Source organism: Pteropus medius, unplaced genomic scaffold (assembly GCF_902729225.1).
Source record: "Pteropus medius unplaced genomic scaffold, Ma_sr-lr_union100, whole genome shotgun sequence".
Lineage (NCBI taxonomy): Eukaryota > Metazoa > Chordata > Mammalia > Chiroptera > Pteropodidae > Pteropus > Pteropus medius.
Window position 1 is genome coordinate 13922013 of NW_024351543.1, and position 17400 is coordinate 13939412.

At 39.0% G+C, this 17400-nt stretch overlaps 1 protein-coding gene and 1 pseudogene across 4 annotated transcripts in view; both read right to left on the bottom strand.

The window, feature by feature from the left end:
• The window catches only part of FBXL2 (F-box and leucine rich repeat protein 2), a 63366-nt gene that overhangs the window by 2083 nt on the left and 43883 nt on the right, over nucleotides 1–17400 (bottom strand). For 2 of the 4 annotated variants that reach the window (XM_039843437.1, XM_039843436.1), the window contains exons 6-13: nucleotides 10555–10623; nucleotides 10359–10454; nucleotides 10004–10130; nucleotides 9813–9887; nucleotides 8425–8555; nucleotides 6056–6116; nucleotides 5256–5300; nucleotides 4629–4685 (exon numbers count right to left, since the gene is read on the bottom strand). In XM_039843437.1, coding sequence (XP_039699371.1) covers nucleotides 4629–4685; nucleotides 5256–5300; nucleotides 6056–6116; nucleotides 8425–8555; nucleotides 9813–9887; nucleotides 10004–10130; nucleotides 10359–10454; nucleotides 10555–10623 — 661 coding nt within the window. Of the gene's footprint in view, nucleotides 1–4628; nucleotides 4686–5255; nucleotides 5301–6055; nucleotides 6117–8424; nucleotides 8556–9812; nucleotides 9888–10003; nucleotides 10131–10358; nucleotides 10474–10554; nucleotides 10624–17400 lie in introns of all 4 variants that reach the window. The other 2 variants (XM_039843440.1, XM_039843439.1) reach the window with 1 other exon arrangement.
• Nucleotides 7076–8408, bottom strand: LOC120586783 (40S ribosomal protein S3a-like; annotated as a pseudogene).

Consider the following 17400-nt stretch of genomic DNA (forward strand, 5'->3'; position numbering starts at 1 on the left):
GGGGCCCTTCAGCCATGGGTTTGCTGCAGCTGGACAGTGGTTTCTCTTGCTTTCTGACTAAAAATGGAAACCAGAATCGCAAGGGATGGTCTGGGTCAGGATGGCAACATAAGAGGATCCTGAACTCATCTTCTGCCATGAACAGTCAGTCTATAGCTGCATACAGAACAAATTCCTCTGGGGAGTGGGGGGACTAAAAACTGGCTGCGCAGCTCCTACTCGTCGGGCAACTGAGAGAAGGCCCACGTCAAAGCGGGTAGGAGAGGCTGGGACGACAATCTTGTCACCAGCCCCACTCCCAGTGTTGTGACCTACAGTAAGAGGGAACTCAAAACCCAGAGCTTCTCCCTGAGGAGTGCAGGGTTTACACCCTGCATTGGGCACTCTGTTTTTAAGACTTACACTTACACTTTAAAGACAAGCCTCCAGAAGAGCTGGCTTTGAAAACCAACAGGCTCACGTCCACAAGACTACAGCTATCTGAAAAACAGTCCTGAAAGGGCTCGCACACTCACACTCACTTGCCCTGGGGTCTAGTGTAATTCGAGGGGCAGTTGAACATATGTGAGAGAGGCTCGTTTGTCTGTCTTGGGAGTGCCAGCCTGAGGGGAAGGCATCTGACCTGACACCCACTTGGCCTGTGTCATGCTCTCTGGTGATGGAGACCGGCAGGCACCACCTTGGTGGGCTCTTGCCTTGCTCTAGCCAGAGGGTTTGCTTTTTTTTTTTTTAAACCTCAGGGCTTTTTCTTTCCTGGTGGGTGCCATGTCTATAATCTCACTCTGCCTCTCTCCAGCTGGTGGCTCCATCCTGGTACTTGCCATCTGCCCTGCTGCAGAGCGCTATTGTCTCTTGGAGGGGAGCTTTTACATGTTTGGTGCCCTAGTTACTGTGGCTGCTGCCAGGGGCACCTTTACATCTCTTGGCTCTGGTGGCTAGTGGGGCTTATGTTCATAGGGACTATAACCAACAGAGAAAGACTTCTTGAACAACTGCCATCTCAAGGGCACAACAAGAAACAACAGTCCCAGGAAGTCCAGTCGAGGCCTATTACTTTATCATCATAACCTGAGGGGCAGGCTTCTGATTAAACACACATCTGAGGGCGGACTGTAATTCTGAAGATGGGAGGGCAAGTGCTATCTTTGTGCTGCCCCCACCATACTGCAGAGGGCCAGTATCTCCTGGGAGGAAGCTCTTACATGTGTTTGGTGCCCCGGTTTATACTTCAGATGCATCGGTTTTTGCAGCTGTCACCGGTGCTCTGTGATACCTGGGGTGGCCAGGGTAGCTTGCTCTCTCAGGTTCCATGGGTCTTTAACTATCAGAGATCGTTCTTGGCAGGCTACAACACTCAAGGCACTTTACAGACAGCCGAATGAAACACACGCCCAGACCTGTTTGCTTGCCCTGGAGCTTCAAGTTTGATGCACATCTAGAGGCCTACGAACGTACTCAAGGAACATTGGCCAGTGCATGCCATCTTTTTGTTGTCCCTCTGCCTTGTTACAATTCACCAGTATCTCCCAGTGTATACACTCATCTGGAGCCTTGGTTTTTATAACTGTCACCCAGGGGACACCTCAAGCTCACCTGGCACTGGTGGACAGCAGTTTTCATTTGCAGTTTCATAAGATTATATATATTTGCATAATTGGCTGCCTGAGGGTCTAACTTCCAATCAGCCTGCATCTAGATACTGACAGAGATCCTCCCCATGGGACGCTGAAAGGTCTTGGCACACCCTCAACTACTAGGGGCTATTAAAAAGAAAGAAATGGGCTGCTTAGACAACCACAAAGGTTTGAGAGACAACTAAGAGCTAGCACAGGGTTGAAAAATAAGGTTCATCTACATAAGGTCACTCCTAGACTGAAAGAGTTGGCTGTTTATTCTAATGCGTAGAAAGCAACAAAGAGTCAAGCAAAATGAAGAAACAAAGGAATATGTTCCAAACAACAACCTAAAAGTTGAAAAAATAAAAAATGAGATGGAGGTAAGTAACGTACCCAATAATTCAAAATAATGGTCACAAAGATGCTTACCACACTTGCCATACTTGAGAAAAGAATGAATGAACACAGTGAGAACTTCAACAAAGAGAAAATAAAAGAAAGTACTAAATTGAGGTCACGAAGGTGAAGAATACAATAACTGGACTACAAGGGTTCAAGAGCAGATGAAGCAGAAGAAAGGATCAGTGAACTTGAAGACAGCAGTGGAACTCAACCAATCACAAAAGCAAAAAAAAAAAAAAAGTGAAGATAGTCTAAGGAACTTATGGGACATCAGGTGAACTAACAGTCACATTATTGGGGTCCCAGGAGAAAGGGACACAAGACTTACTTGAAGAAATACTGGCTGAAAACTTACCTAACCTGGGAAAGGAAAAGAACAGCCAGATCCGAGAAACCCATAGTTCTAATTAAGTTGAACCCAAAGATACCCACACCAAGATACATTATAATTAAGATATAAAAAAGTTAAAAGACAGGCAGAGAATCTCAAAGCAACAAGAGGAAAACACCTTGTTATGTACAAGGGAACCCCCATAACTATTACATTTCTCAGCAGAAACTGCAGGCCAGAAGGGAGTGGCATGATATATTCAAAATGTTGAAAGAAAAAAACTTCCAACCAAGCACACTTCCCCCCAGCATGGTGATCATTTGCAATTGAAGGAAAGATAGTTTTCCAGACAAGCTAATGCGAAAGGAGTTCATCACCACTGAACAGGCCTTAACAAGAAATGTTAATGGGACTTCGTTATCCTGAAAAGAAAGCACACTAATTAGGAGCAAGAAAATGAGAGTATAAATCTCACTGATAAATGTAAACACCTAGTAAAGGGAGTGGATTAATCACTTACAGAGCTAGTATGATGGTTAAAGTCAAAATTCGTGGGAAAAAAAGAAAACCTAAAATTACATTAATTAGGGATATACAAGATAAAAAGATGTAAACTGTAACACTGAAAACAATGTAGGCAGAGAGAGAGTAAAACCAGAACTTCAGAGGTATTCAGACTTAATTGTCAATTTAAAATAGGCTATTAGAAATTTAAGTTGTGTTACATAAGCCTCATGGTAACCGCAATGAAATGTAGTAGATACACAAAAGATAGAGAAGGAATTTAAGCACACTAAAGTCATCAAATCAAAGGAAGAGAGCAAAAGAAAAAAGGAGCAAAGAGGAACTACAAAACAGCAAGAAAACAATGACCATAATGGAATAAGTATATACCTATCAATTAAGTGTAAAAGACTAAATTCTCTAATCAACAGAGTAACTAAATGGATAAAAATACAAGACCCATCTATACACTGTCTATAAGAAACTCAGTTCAGATGCAAGAACACAGAGTAATGAGGCTGAAAGTGAAGGGACAGAAAAAGATGTTCCATGCAAATAAAAAGCAACAGAGAGCTGGGATAGCTCTACTTATATCAGACAAAACAGACTTTAAAACAAAGACTATAGTGAGAGACAAAGAAGGATATTTCATAATGATAAAGGGGTGGATCCAACAAGAAGATACAATATCTGTAAATATTTATGCACCCAGCATAGGAGCACCTAAATATATAAAGCAAATATTAACAGATCTCAGTGGAGAAATAGATCACAATACAATAATAGTAGGAGACTTAAATACCACACTTACCACAATAGATATTAGACAAAATAAAAAATCAGTAAGAAAACACTGACCTTAAAGATGTTAAATCAGATGGATTAACATATATACAGAACATTCTATCCAAAAGCAGCACATTCTTCTCAAGTGTATGAGGCACATTCTCCAGCATAGATCATGTGTTATGCCACAAGCATCAATATCGAGCATCTTTCCTGACCACAATGGTATGAAACTAGATATCAATTAGAAGAAAACTCAAACATTCACGAATATGGAAATTAAACAACATGCTACTGAACCACCACTGGGTTAAGTCAGAAGGGAAATTTAAAAAAATACCTTGAGAAATGAAAACTGAAATACAACAGTCCAAAATTAATGGGATGCTGTAAAAGCAGTTCTAAGATGGAAGTTGATAATGATAAATGCCTATTTCAAGACAAGAAAAATCTCAAAACAACTTAAGGAACTAGAAAAAGAACAAATGAAGCCCAAAGTTATTTGAGGGAAGGAAATAAAGTTCACGGCAGAAATAAAGAGAGACTAAAAGGCAATAGAAAAGATCAATGAAACCAAGAGCTGGCTTGTTTAAAAGATAAACAAGAAAAAGTGGCTGAAATAAAATCAGAAATGGAAGTGGAGACATCACAAATGATACCACAGATATACACACACATACGGATATGAAATGTAAATATATAACAACGATTGCCTCAATCTTTTGTCTTGGATTATATCACTTTAACATGCTAATTTAACTACCTGACATGATGAACGAGAAACTGAATGAAGTGGTAAGAACATAGGTCCCTATATTAGGCTCATATCCTAAAATGAACACAGTAACACTTAGATAATCCTGCCTCCTAGTTAGCCCAAGTAATAGATTTCTGATACCCTTAACAGAAAGGGAACCCAGACACTTGCTGTGGTGGGAGGGTCCTTTCATCTCTAAGGGTTGAATAATGTCACAAAAACTCAGACTCACCAGGGCTTGCAGCTTAGGACAGTGAATGGAGAGCTGGATGAGTGTGCCGTCAGTTATCTGGAGAGAGATATGTTGTGTCAATGGGGCTTCTGCACCATAATATAAGACCTAATTCTGGCTTCTGAACACAATAAAAAGAAGGTGCAAAAGAGAATTAAAATCTCATCTCGAGCACACGGGCTGGAAGCCCCACTCTTCACCAGCAACCTCAACTGTGCCCATTCCTGGAGACGCAAAGCTGTTCTTTGGTCTCCTCTGGTGCCCCAAGGAGGCCTAGTGACAAGAGACAAAGAGGAAGTGGGCAAGGCAGGTTCCCCAGGATTCTGTGTAGTCGCCTCATCACTGGACATACAAACTTATTTTTCTCTTGAGTTCTGTGAAGAGTTTTTGTTGTTGTTGTTGTTGTTTGGCAAAAGATGGAGGTATTCTGACCTCAGCTGTAGCTGTCTGATGACTGAGAACAGCCCAAAGTTTACACATCCCCCTGCCCTGTGCAGGGCTCCCAAGCCCTGACACCTACGCTAGGGCAGGGTGGGGCCAAATAATAGCCAGCCAGAGTCTCACTATGCCTGGCCGGCTGGCAGTGACTGAGGGACAGCCTTGCAGGACTGTCGGGGATCCACTCACCAGGATGCATTCTTCAAGATCCATCTTCTCCAGATCATGGCAGTTCTGAAAGAGTCCATAAGACATTCCTCACCATGCAGTCAGTGGTGAGGGCAACAGTAGTAGCTTGCCCTGTCCCTCTGAGTACTGGCCCAGTATCCTTGCTCTCTTAATTATTAAGAAATGGACTTGTTCTGAAAATGACCCAGTGAGCTAGCACTTCTCAGCTGGTGCCCTCTGAATCACATTCACTTTGGAAATGGGACTAGGGCTTCCCTGGGCTGTGCTTCCTTCTCTCATTCTGGAAAGGTAGTGGCCTACACTTTCCATGTGGCTCACAGATATCAGCATGTAAATTTTAGCCACAGAATAGGTTCTGGGAGGACATGGGGTACGGCCCTGAGCCATAGTATGGGCAGGTGAGAGCTGGGGTAGGAGGAAGAGTATATGAGCATCCCCAAGAGGACATGGGTTCCCGGCAGCAGGCCGGAGGGGTCCCCATGGTGGTCCGTGTTTGCAGGGCACAGCCCAGTTAGGGGAGGCTGCTAAGGGGCTGCGCTGGGGTCTGTACACGAGGAAGGGCATCTCTTTCCAGGGCGAAGGCTTCTCTCATGATCTCGCCTGACCAAGTGGTCCTCTACGGGACCTCCCTAGCTTTCTGGCCACCTGGAAAAAATGTACAACACACTCCGAGGACTCTATTCTTCTTGGTGTCTGTCATCTGAAGGTACTTTTTTGCACACTCCAAAACCAGTCCAAGTCACTTTGAATGAGAGAAGTGAATTAGAGTTTGGTTTTGTTTTTTAAAATGTCTGCCTTACCCGAGCTAAAAGTGTAAAGCCTGCGTCAGTCAAATGGGAACATCGGGCAGCCTCCAGAATCCTGGGATAAAGAGCGCAGGGGGGAAAAAAGTAGCAACTGGTTAGCAACAGAAACACGTGCTTTACAGAGCACACTCTTGAGTTCATTCTGTTCCTTAACACACTCTTGCTTCTGGTACAGCCCTAAGGGTTATAAATGCAAATTCTGTCCCCACAGGATAGATGAGGAGAATGAAGCTTAGGGAGGAATATGACCTGACCTAAATCCCATAAGTCCCATAGTCCCATAGTCCCATCCCAAACTCAATAAATCCAGGACTCTGCCCAGCACTTCCCACTGTTGCTGTTGTTTTTAAATATTTTTTCCAATATCTATTGACTTTTCAACACAATTAAAATAAACTTTTACTCACTCAACAAAATTATCTTGATATTTACTGAAATTCTCAGTTACCCTAAAGGAAATTTTTAAAAACTTACAGCCCTTGAAACACAGTTAGTTCTCAACACTCATGCTTAACAGAGAGGTATGCATAACATTTTTAAGTTAAATACTCCCTTATAGCAATAATTTTGCCTTCCTTTCTGACCAGTTTTAATAACACAGATTCTTTCTATGCAGAAATACCAAAATTATCTGGAATCTTCCCTAATATAACAGTGAGAAAAAATGGACAAAGACAACCCTTAAAAGACAGGTAACTGGTGTTAAGCATGAGAAATGGGTCAGTTTCACTGGTAAATAAAGGATAAAAAGCAAGTTTCCTTTTTCTGCCTATTGTATAGGGGTTAAGATTACTGGTTCTGAAGTAAAACTTGACAAGTTCGAATTCTAGTTTTACTTCTTACTCATCATGTTACCTAAGTGATTATTCTTTGAGTCTCAGTTTATCCTCTGGAAAACAAGTGAGAATAACAGTACCTACCTACTAGAGATATAGTGAGGATTAAATGAGATAATGCTTATAAAAGTGCCTAACACAGAGCCTGGAGTTAAACTGATGTTAACTATGATTAGTATTTTTTTTTTTAAATATCACAAATAGCTTTTGTTTGTCACTGTGAAAAGTCTGAATTTTTAAACAGATTCTTGGACTGCTGGCTCGTATCCATCAGCTCGTTCAACTTTAGCACCTGTCTCGTCCCCAGTGGCTTTTCCAGAGTCTTCCCAACTCAAACTTGGGCTTCTTCATTCAGCATTTTGACTTTTCTAACAAAGACATCATGGAGAGGATAAATCGACCGGCAAGCCTTTTCTATGTCTTTTCCAATGCTATCTGGAATCAATTTATTGACCAATTCTTTCAAGTCATTTGCCTGAACCTCTTGGGTCATAATTTCCATCATCTTCTTCCAGATCTGGCAGACCTGCTGATGCTGAGCATAAGAGGTCTTCCAAATCTGACTTGTGTTTTTTTAGTAAAACCAACACAGAACAGACGAAGCAAATAACCATCAGTAGTCTTGACATCAACATGAATTTCAATCATGGTCTGCCATTTTTTGACCACAGAGTACATGCCATGAAAATGTCAGACACTTCTTGCCTTGAACATCCTCAGTACTTAGCTTGAATTTTCTAAATGCAACTTCATCATTCTGTTGATCAGCTAGGCTCACTTCAAAAATGTGACCCTTGAGACTATCAGATACGATTTTGGTTCCTTGAGTTCTTGTGACTAGTGTTTTCCCAATATTTCTTACATTGAACATAGCTGGTGCTTTCTCGTCATACCAACCTTTCTTAGAAAATGGGTCAACCACTTTCTTCTGCCGCCTTTCGTAAGGCGATTGTTCTTGCCGACTGCCATGGTGCCGCTCAGAGAGCCAAAAGGCTATGATTACTATTTTGTTGCCATTATTAAAGTTTTAATAGTCACAGTGTTATGTGGAGAAGCCCAAAGTAAATAATTATTTAAAACTTTTCCTCCAGCTGGGGGAAGATGATAAATGAGATGACTGGGATTCTTCTTCCCCGCACTCTGTACGTTTGGCAGCTGGTTTAGAGGAAAAACTGATGACGTGGGTGTGAGGCTATCGTCCTGCTCACTGTCAGTTCACTCTGATGTCAAAGTAGTAACAGGATGAGGCAAATCAGGCGGGTAAATGTGTACGGTCCATCAAGAAATTAAGGTTCATAGTCCCTGGTGGTGGACAGTTTAGTACTCTCCCATACATCCCTAAACGAACTGGATTTGGATTACACGTTGTCCCCTGCCAATCCATTAGACAAAAGCTAACAACGCAGCCACTGCCTACTCTGCCAGCACCTACTCCATCAGCTGGCAACCCTTTCCCCGCCTACAGGAAGCCCTCCCGTTCAACCTGGCCAAGCTCCGAGCTGCAAAGCAAAAGGTTGGCGCACTCACTGAAGTCTTGGGCAGTTCAAAGCCAGGGCTGTGAGAGAGGCGTCCGTGAGGTTGCCGCAGCCGGAAAGGCAGAGGGCCTGCAGCCGGTGGCAGCCCCTGCAAATCTGCACCACGCCTTCGTCCGTAATGCGCTGGGGAAAACCAAAACAGGAAGGCAAGTCAGAAGGCACCAACAATACTGGAACGGGAACAGCAGAAAAATAAGATCTACTGTTGGTCGATTAGTTTGCATTGCCAGTTACTAGCATTTCACCCTAATAATTTAAACAAAATAAGGTGAAGTACAGGGCAGACATGTATTTATGTTATTGCTGCACAGCTTTAAAAATATTCTAGCATTACTAATACAGAGAGTGATATTTTAAAATTCCATTTCCTGTCCCAGATTCATTTGACTTTTTTTCAGGAAAAATTCATAAACTTGTATTAAAAGTCAGATTAAATAAACAGCTCATGAAACTTGCCTGATAAAGTGACATATTAATTTTTTGGTTGAATTTCTATAGATTAATGCTTTACATATCGACCATATAAATCATATATCTCTATTTCCTCAAATGTTTAAATATAGCAAAATTAAATTATTGACAAATGAACATCCAAAATAATATCTTTATTTACACCTACTAATTTATATAGAAATAAACATGTACATTTATATTACACTTCAATTCATCTGCCAGTGTTATCCTACATGCAGTTCAAGCGTATAAGGTCAGTATGTGTCCAGAAGATAGTTTCTCTTTTATCTCCCACCATCAAGGACTCTAAAGATTAACGATTCATTCGCTAAATGCCAAATGCATGGGATTTCCTTTACTATCCTCAAAATTTGTTTCCCTTGGGAAATCCAGTAGGATGTACTGGGTTTCAATTATCAATATTTACAACGTCAATGAAAAAGGAACAATAGTTTTTCACAGGCTAATGCTGACAAAAAATACACCCTGCTCTTGCATGTTCCTTTTATTTTTCAAAGCATTTTCCCATCTGTTATTTCTTTTTATTTACTGAGACAATATGAGAGATGTCATCATCCAGTTTATAAGTAAAAAACAACAACAAAAAAACCCACTGAGACCTTACCCTGAATTGTTCAGGTTAGTGACAGCATTTCTAATATCTTAAAATAAACCAGGACCCCGATCTATATTATTTGTAGGGGAAATGTCAGTGGCTTTGTATTGGCCTTTTTGTTGGGATTGTTGTCCTTTCATCTTGTGTCAAACGGATAGATCATACAAGGACACAGGATGAGAAATTAGGGTGTGGCGATCATCCCACCTGCCCGCTGCACCTGCCCACTGTGCTTCGCAGTAGGGCCTGCAGCAGATTCCTGGGAGAGACAACATGGGACAGAGGTGCACACAGGGAGGCCTGTTACTTACTGAGCAGGACTGTAAGTTGAGGCTCATGAGCTCATGGCAGTAATTCTGAATGTGTTTTAGAGCTTCATCTTCTAACTGAGAAAACAGAAAAAGCAAAAGAGGGATAGAACCAGGCGAAGGCTACAGCCAGTTCCCTAAGGAGGTGCCCACACCCCAACTTAGGTAAACAAGCCGCATTGACCCCCTGGTACCTGCGTGCAGCCCCTCAGCAGCAGGGCTTTCAGGCCTCGGCAGCCCCGCACCAGTGCCTCGATGCCGTCCTTCGTGATCTGGTCACACCAAGAGAGGTTCAGGTATTCCAGGTTTCGGCAGCCCTCACTGAGAGAACAAGAAACAAAACCACACGGGTATGGTCTATCCTACAGAGAGTTTATCATCCAGTTTGAGTTTAGTAAATCACGAGCAACTGAGGGGAGAGAGGACCTCTGTGACCTGAGACACCTATTTCTGGCTCCAATGAGACCATTAGAAAGGTTTCAGACACACCAAAATGTTCATAGCTTTGGGTACGTCTCTTGACCGCAGACAACAGGTACTCGCTCTTACCTGATCCCCTTTAAGGAGCTGTTTGTAATGGACACACAAGAGGTCAGATCCAGATGTTTCAGCTTGGAACAGAATCTGCTAAGGCTGTAACACGTGCTGAAAAAGAGCAGAGGCACTAAAGATATTTTCAACCATGTTTCCCTCCCTTGACTCTCCCCATGGCCAATCAGTCACCAAACTAGTTTGCATTACTCACCTGTCAGTGATCTTTGTGCATCCATTGAGGTTTAAATGTTCAATGTTTCGGCAGTTCTGTGCAAAGGTCCTAAAATGAGAAAACATCTAAAAATTCCCTGCAAGTTGCGGGGCAGACACTAGAGGGCGAGCGTGACCAAACACATTTAGGACAGTGCTCCTCAGACTTAAAATATTCATTTTACTGTGCAAAGAACACGTAACACGAGATCCATTTTCTTACCAAATTCTCAAATGTACGATACATTATTGTTGACTATAGGCACTAGTGCTCCTCAAACTTTAAGGTGCACATGAAACAGCTGGGGTTCCTGTCACAGTACAGATCCTGACGGTAAATCTAGGCAAATTACTTGATAGTCTGCGCTTCTAAGAAGCTCCCAGGTAATGTCAGTACTGCTACTCCAGGGACCACACTTTGAAAAGCAAAGCTCCGGACTGACTATGTATCAGCTGTAACTCTCCTTCACCTTGGTGGTCATCTAAGAATGGAAGCCTAGCTCCCTGTTAACTTCCCTCTGTGGAAAAATCATTTGGAAGCAAAGGGCCAAATTTTTCTTGCATCGTGCCATGCTGCCACTTGGTTACCCTGGGGCCTTTCTGGAGAAACTGTCTCTGGCCACTGATAGGGTCAGTAGTTGATCAGTATCAAGAATTATCTACTTACTGGTGAAGACACTGAGTTATGAAGGGCAACTTCCTCGGTGATCTGTGGGTTAGTAGCACAAGGCCAGAGCAGAAAATTAAACACCCCTTACTCACCACTAACTGCTTAACATATTCAGCAAGGTTGTCTGCATTTTCTTAAAATACAGCTTCAACCTAAATTATAGGATTCAGTCTTGATTCTTCCATGCAGTACCCAAATAGCACCAAAAGCTGGTCTCAAACCACATGTCACTCTTATATACTTGCAGGAAAGGGAACAAGGCTGGAGCCTCCTCCTTGAGTTGAAGCTATGGGGCCAAAAGTCTGACCAAGGCAGTTAGAGTTATCAGAAAAGAGTGAACTTCACAAAGACAGAACTTCAGAGATCTGCAAAGGGTTCCCCTCAAGAATTCAGTAGAATACTGATCAGAGCATGCATGAGAGAAAACTACCCAAAGCCAGAGAAAAGATCAACAAAAAGCATTATAGAGGGAACAACAGCCAGAGCTCAACCAGGGCCAAGAATAGTGCCCATTCCCACCAGCCAACGATGAAAAACATCATAATTCATGGGGCACTGGGTAGAGTACTGAGAAGGATCTTGCTTCAGGAGTGAAGTATAATTAGCCCTAGACTAAACACTATTTGACCCAACCTAACAATTTTAAAAACAAAACCTGAAGGAAAGTATGTCCAAGTAACTCAACTGTGTTTCAGCACAAAACTCAAGAATATTTACAGGAATACAAAAACATTTGCACCCAAAGTAAATTTAATATGCCCGGCATTGAACAAAAAATTACCATGCATTCAAAGGAAAATATATCCATAATGAGGAGAAAATTCACTCTATCAAAGCTGACCCAGAACTGACACAGATATTAGAAATAGCAAACGAAGGCATTAAAAGGTATTACAACTATGTTCTAATACAGTTCTATGAAGCTAAAGATTAAACATGTTATAAAACATGTTATACAGTGACATGTAATATAGTTTTTAAAGCCTCAACTTAAACTTTTAAATGGTTGAAACGAAAATTTACTGGATTGGAGTAACAGCAGATAAGACACTGTAAAAGGAATGATTGGTGAACTTGAAGACTCAGCAATAGAAACTATCCAAAATGAAACATGGAGACAAAACAAAAGAACACCGTATGAATATGAGACAGCTTCAAGCAACCTAATATACATGTGACTGAAGTCCCTAAATAGGAGGAGATGGGGAGAGGGGGGAAATATCTGAAAAAATAATGGCCAAAATTTTTCCAAAATTTCAGAAAGCTAAAAACCTACAGATCCAAGAAACTCAAATTCCAAGCATAAGAAACATGAAAAAAAAGAAATACACAGACAAAACCAAAATTATAGACAAAGAATTCAATACATTTCTCTCAATATTTGATCAATCAAGAAGTCAGAAAATCAGTAAAGATATAGAAGACTTTATCAACACTCTCAACCAATTTGACCTCACCAGTATAGAACACTGCATCCAACAACAGCAGAATACACATTCTTCTCAATTGCACATGGAACACTTACCAAGATAGACCATATTCTTGACCAAAAAAACAAGTGTCAATAAAATTAAAAAGATTCAAGTCATAAAAGTATATTCTCTGATCATAATGAAATTAATTAGTAACCTATAACAAAAAAATCTAGAAAATGCCCAAATATTTGGAAAAGAAGTAATACAATTCTAAATAACCCATGGGTCAAGGAAGAAATCAAAAGGGAAACAGAATGCATTTTGAACTGAAAATGCAAACAGCATTAGAATTTCTGAAGTGCTACTGTCGGTACTTCAGGAGAAATTTTATAGCATCAACCCACATTAGCAAAGAAGAAAGGTCTCAAATCAATTACCTCAGCTCTTACTTTAAGAAACTAGAAAAAAAGAAGACCATATGAAATGCAAAGTGAAAAAAGAAAGTAAGTAATAAAGATCAGAGTGAAAATCAATGAAGTAAACAGAAAAACAGTAAAACATCAATGAAGTCTGAAGCTAGTTCTTTGAAAATATCTACAAAACTAATAAACTTATAGACAGACAGATCAGGGGGGAAAAAATAACAACAATTCACAATCTCAGAGAAATTTACTCATTTTTGCTCTTTTTAAAAATGCATTATTATTAATGCCAATTAAAAATTCAAAGAATATATAAATTTCAATAGGCACTGTACAATCATTGTAATTTTTTTAGACAACTACTTCCATAAAGTGAAAGAAAAACAATATCAGGAATAAAGAGGAGATATCACTGCAGATTTTACAAATATTAAAATGATAAGAGAGTATTATAAACAACTTTGCCAATAAATTCGAAAACTCGAGATGAAATGACAAAACTTTTGAAAGACAAAAACTACACTGAACCTTACTCAAGAAGAAACAGAAAACCTGAACAGTTGTATATATATTAAAGAAATACAATTTTTAGTTTAAAACTTTCCACAAAAGAAACATGCACACCCAGATGGCCTCAATGGTGAATTCTACCAACTATTTAAGGAAAAAAAAAAATACAAATTGTACATAAACTCTACCAAAAAACTGAAGAGGAAGAAACACCTCCCAATTCATTCTACAAGACCGGTATTACCTCGATACCTAAACCAGACAAAAAATATCACAAGAAAATAAAAGCATAAAACAATACCCCTTATGAACATAGAAGTAAAAAAAAATGAACAAAATTTTGGCAAACAGAATCCAACAATATGTAAAACATATAATATATGACAACTCAAGCGGAGTTTATCCAAGGGTTGGAAGTTTGGTTTAACATTCAAAAATCAACCATTGTAATTTACCATACTAACAAACTAAATAAGAAAAACCATATGATCTAAAAGATGCAGAAAAAGCATTTGACAAAATCTAACATCTATTCTCAAAACAAAACAAAACTCCCAGCAAACTAGTAATAGAAGGAAATTTCCCTCATCATCAAACAATCTATAGCTAACATCATACTTAATGCTTTCGAAGACTGAGAACTGGCTAGGGTATCTATTTTCAGCACTTTTATTCAACACTGTACTAGAGAGTCTAGCCAGTAGAAAAGGCATTGATTGGAAACAAAGAAGAAAACCTATCCTCATTTATAGGTAAGATGATTGTCTACATAGAAAATTCGAAAGAACAAACAAAAAAACTACTAAAGCTAAGTGAGTCTATTAAAGTTGCAGGATAAAAGTTCAATGTACAAAAGCAGTATTTTTATTTACTAACAATAAACAATCAAAAATTGAAATAAAAAATACCATTTACAATAGCATTTTATTAAACTTAAGGTTAAATATGACAAAAGATGTGCACAACCTGTACACTGAAAACTATAAAACATGCTTAGAGAAATTTCAAAACATCTACATATATGGAGAGAGATACCATATTCATGGGATGGAAGACTCAGTGCTATTAAAAGTCAATTCTCCCCAAACTGATCCACGGATTCAACACCATCCTAATCAAGATTCTAGTAAGCTTTTCTGTAGAAATTGATATGATGGTTATATAATTTATATGGAAATGCAATGGACCTAGAAGAGTCAAAACAACTTTGAAAAAGAACAAAGTTGGAAGATCAATATTACCTGATTTCAAGATTTACTATAAAGCTACAGTCATCAAGACAGTGGTTTGGTACAAAGATATATCAATGGAAAATACAGACAGCACACTAATAGTCCCTCTATTATCTGGACGACTGATTTTCAACAAAGTACAAAGGCAGTCCACTGGAGAAAGGATTGGCATTTCTGCATGTGCTGCTAGAACAGGACATTACAGGCCAAAAAAATGAATTTCCATCTATACCTCGCATCATATACAAAAATCAACTCAAAATACATCATAGATCTAAACTACAAAACTAGAAACACAGGAGAAACTCTTTATTACCTTTTGTTAAGCAAAGATCTCACATATAACACCAAAGCATCATTCATAAAAGAAAAAAATGATAAATTAAACTTCATTAAAATTAAACACTTTTCTTCAAAAGACAGTTAAAGAAAAAAGATATGCCACAGACTGGGCGAAAATATTTGCAAAACACATATCTGATAAAGGACTTGTATCCAGAACACAGAGAACTCTTAAAATTCATTATAAGACAAAAATCTAATGAAAAAATGGCAAAACATTTGATCAGACATTTGAGCAAACATATGGATAGCAAAAATTACATAAAAGATGCTCAACACCATTACTTATCAGAGAAATCCAAATTAAAACCACAATGAGATACCACTACACATATCTATCAGAACGGCTAAAATTAAGGACTGACCTACCAAGTACTGGCAAGGACATAGAGGAACCAGAAGTATCATGCACTTCTGGTGGGAATGTAAAATGTACAATCCTTTTGAGAAACAGTCTGGAAGTTTCTTAAAAGTTAAACATGTACCTACCAAATGATCTAGCCATTCCTCTCTTATGTATTCACCCAAGAGAAATGAAACATATGACATACAAAGTCTTGCACACAGATGTTCATAGCAGCTTTATATGTAATGACTGAAAACTGGAAAGAATCCAAACACCCATTAACGGATGAATGAATAAATTGTAATATATTTGTCAATGGACTACTGCGCAGCGATAAAAAGGAATGGACTATTGATACACACAACAACACAGATGAATCTCAAAACGATTATGTTTAGTGAAAGAGGCCAGGCCAAAAACAAACAAACAAAAAATTACATTCTATATAAGTAAATATAAAATTTTAGAAAATGCGAACTAACCTATAGTGACAGAAAGCAAATGAATAGATGGATCCCTAGAGATAGGGTGAAGACAGGGGTAGATGGAAGGGAGAAATTACAAAGGTGCACGAGGAAATTTTGTGGGACCCATGTTCATTACAGTATTGTTTTCATGGCTATATACACACATCAAAATTTATCAAATTGTACACTTCATGTCAGTTTATTGTATCTCAATATATCAAAATAAAGTTGTTAAAAATCCACAGGACTTAATATCTAAAGATAGAGTAGGAGTTACAGAGAATACACATGCAAGATCTATTACCACTGAGATTTTCATCTATTTTGACTACTACTGTATCTCCATTGTCTGATCAGTGTCTGGAATAGTAGGGGTTCAGTAAACATTTATAAATGAATAGCCCCCTCCCTTCAAAATAACAGTAAACATGCAAGGGCAGAGTTCTAGAATCTGCCAAGGCTGATTCTAAGTGATTATAAATAAAACACTTGGAGGCACTGACAAAATTCTGAGTCATAATTCCGGTTATGTTTATTATTTCTCACAGCAATCTGGTCTCACATATTAAAATGTATATAGATATTAATATAGATTTCTGCTCTAAAACTTATTGTAAACCAATGGACATTCTTAGCCTTATAGGAGAGTTTTTCTAGTATTTATGGCTTTTTTCCAATTGCCAAGATAAAAATAAAAATATATTTCTTCGACATTCGTCATTGACAATGTACATCTTCACATTTATTTATTTGTTTGCTTATTTTTAGGCGAGGCAACCCTTGGTTGACACACAGATTGCAAGGACCCTGTCAGCTTACAATCCCTTATTTTTTATTTTTTACGCGTACAGCACCCGGTTTCACATTTATTTTAATTTCCTTAATGGAACCACTATTAGACTTATGCTCACTATTCTAAATTATCTAAGGACCTATTTGGTACATTTAAGCTTCCTGTTAAAATAGAATCAATCTATTCTACTGGTTTATAAAGCTTTTGACGTAGCAGAAAATTTAGTCTGATGATCTGAATTTCTTGATTTAAAAAAAAAATCACTGTTCCATAACATTCAAAGGGAGTATTTTCATCCTTAAAAGATGCTATGAATCAATTTTCTTAGCAATGGTGTAGCAGACATTTCAATTACAAATTCTGTCTTCAATCACTATAAACTGTACATTCTTACTGGAGGTCTGCAATAGATGTATTCTGTAGTAACGCTTAATCTGCAAGAGATGAAGTCTTTTTTGAAGGTTCTAGGGGGTAGTGTGTGCAAGGTAGACAAACGCAAACAATACTAGAAGCCACAATAATAAGGATATAAAGGTTTTAATTATGTCTTGTCTCCAGAAAAGCTCAAAACACATCTTAACATTGGACTGATGACATTTCCAATAAATAATAGCTACTCAGCAAGAAGAGGGCATTTGATTTGGTTGGAT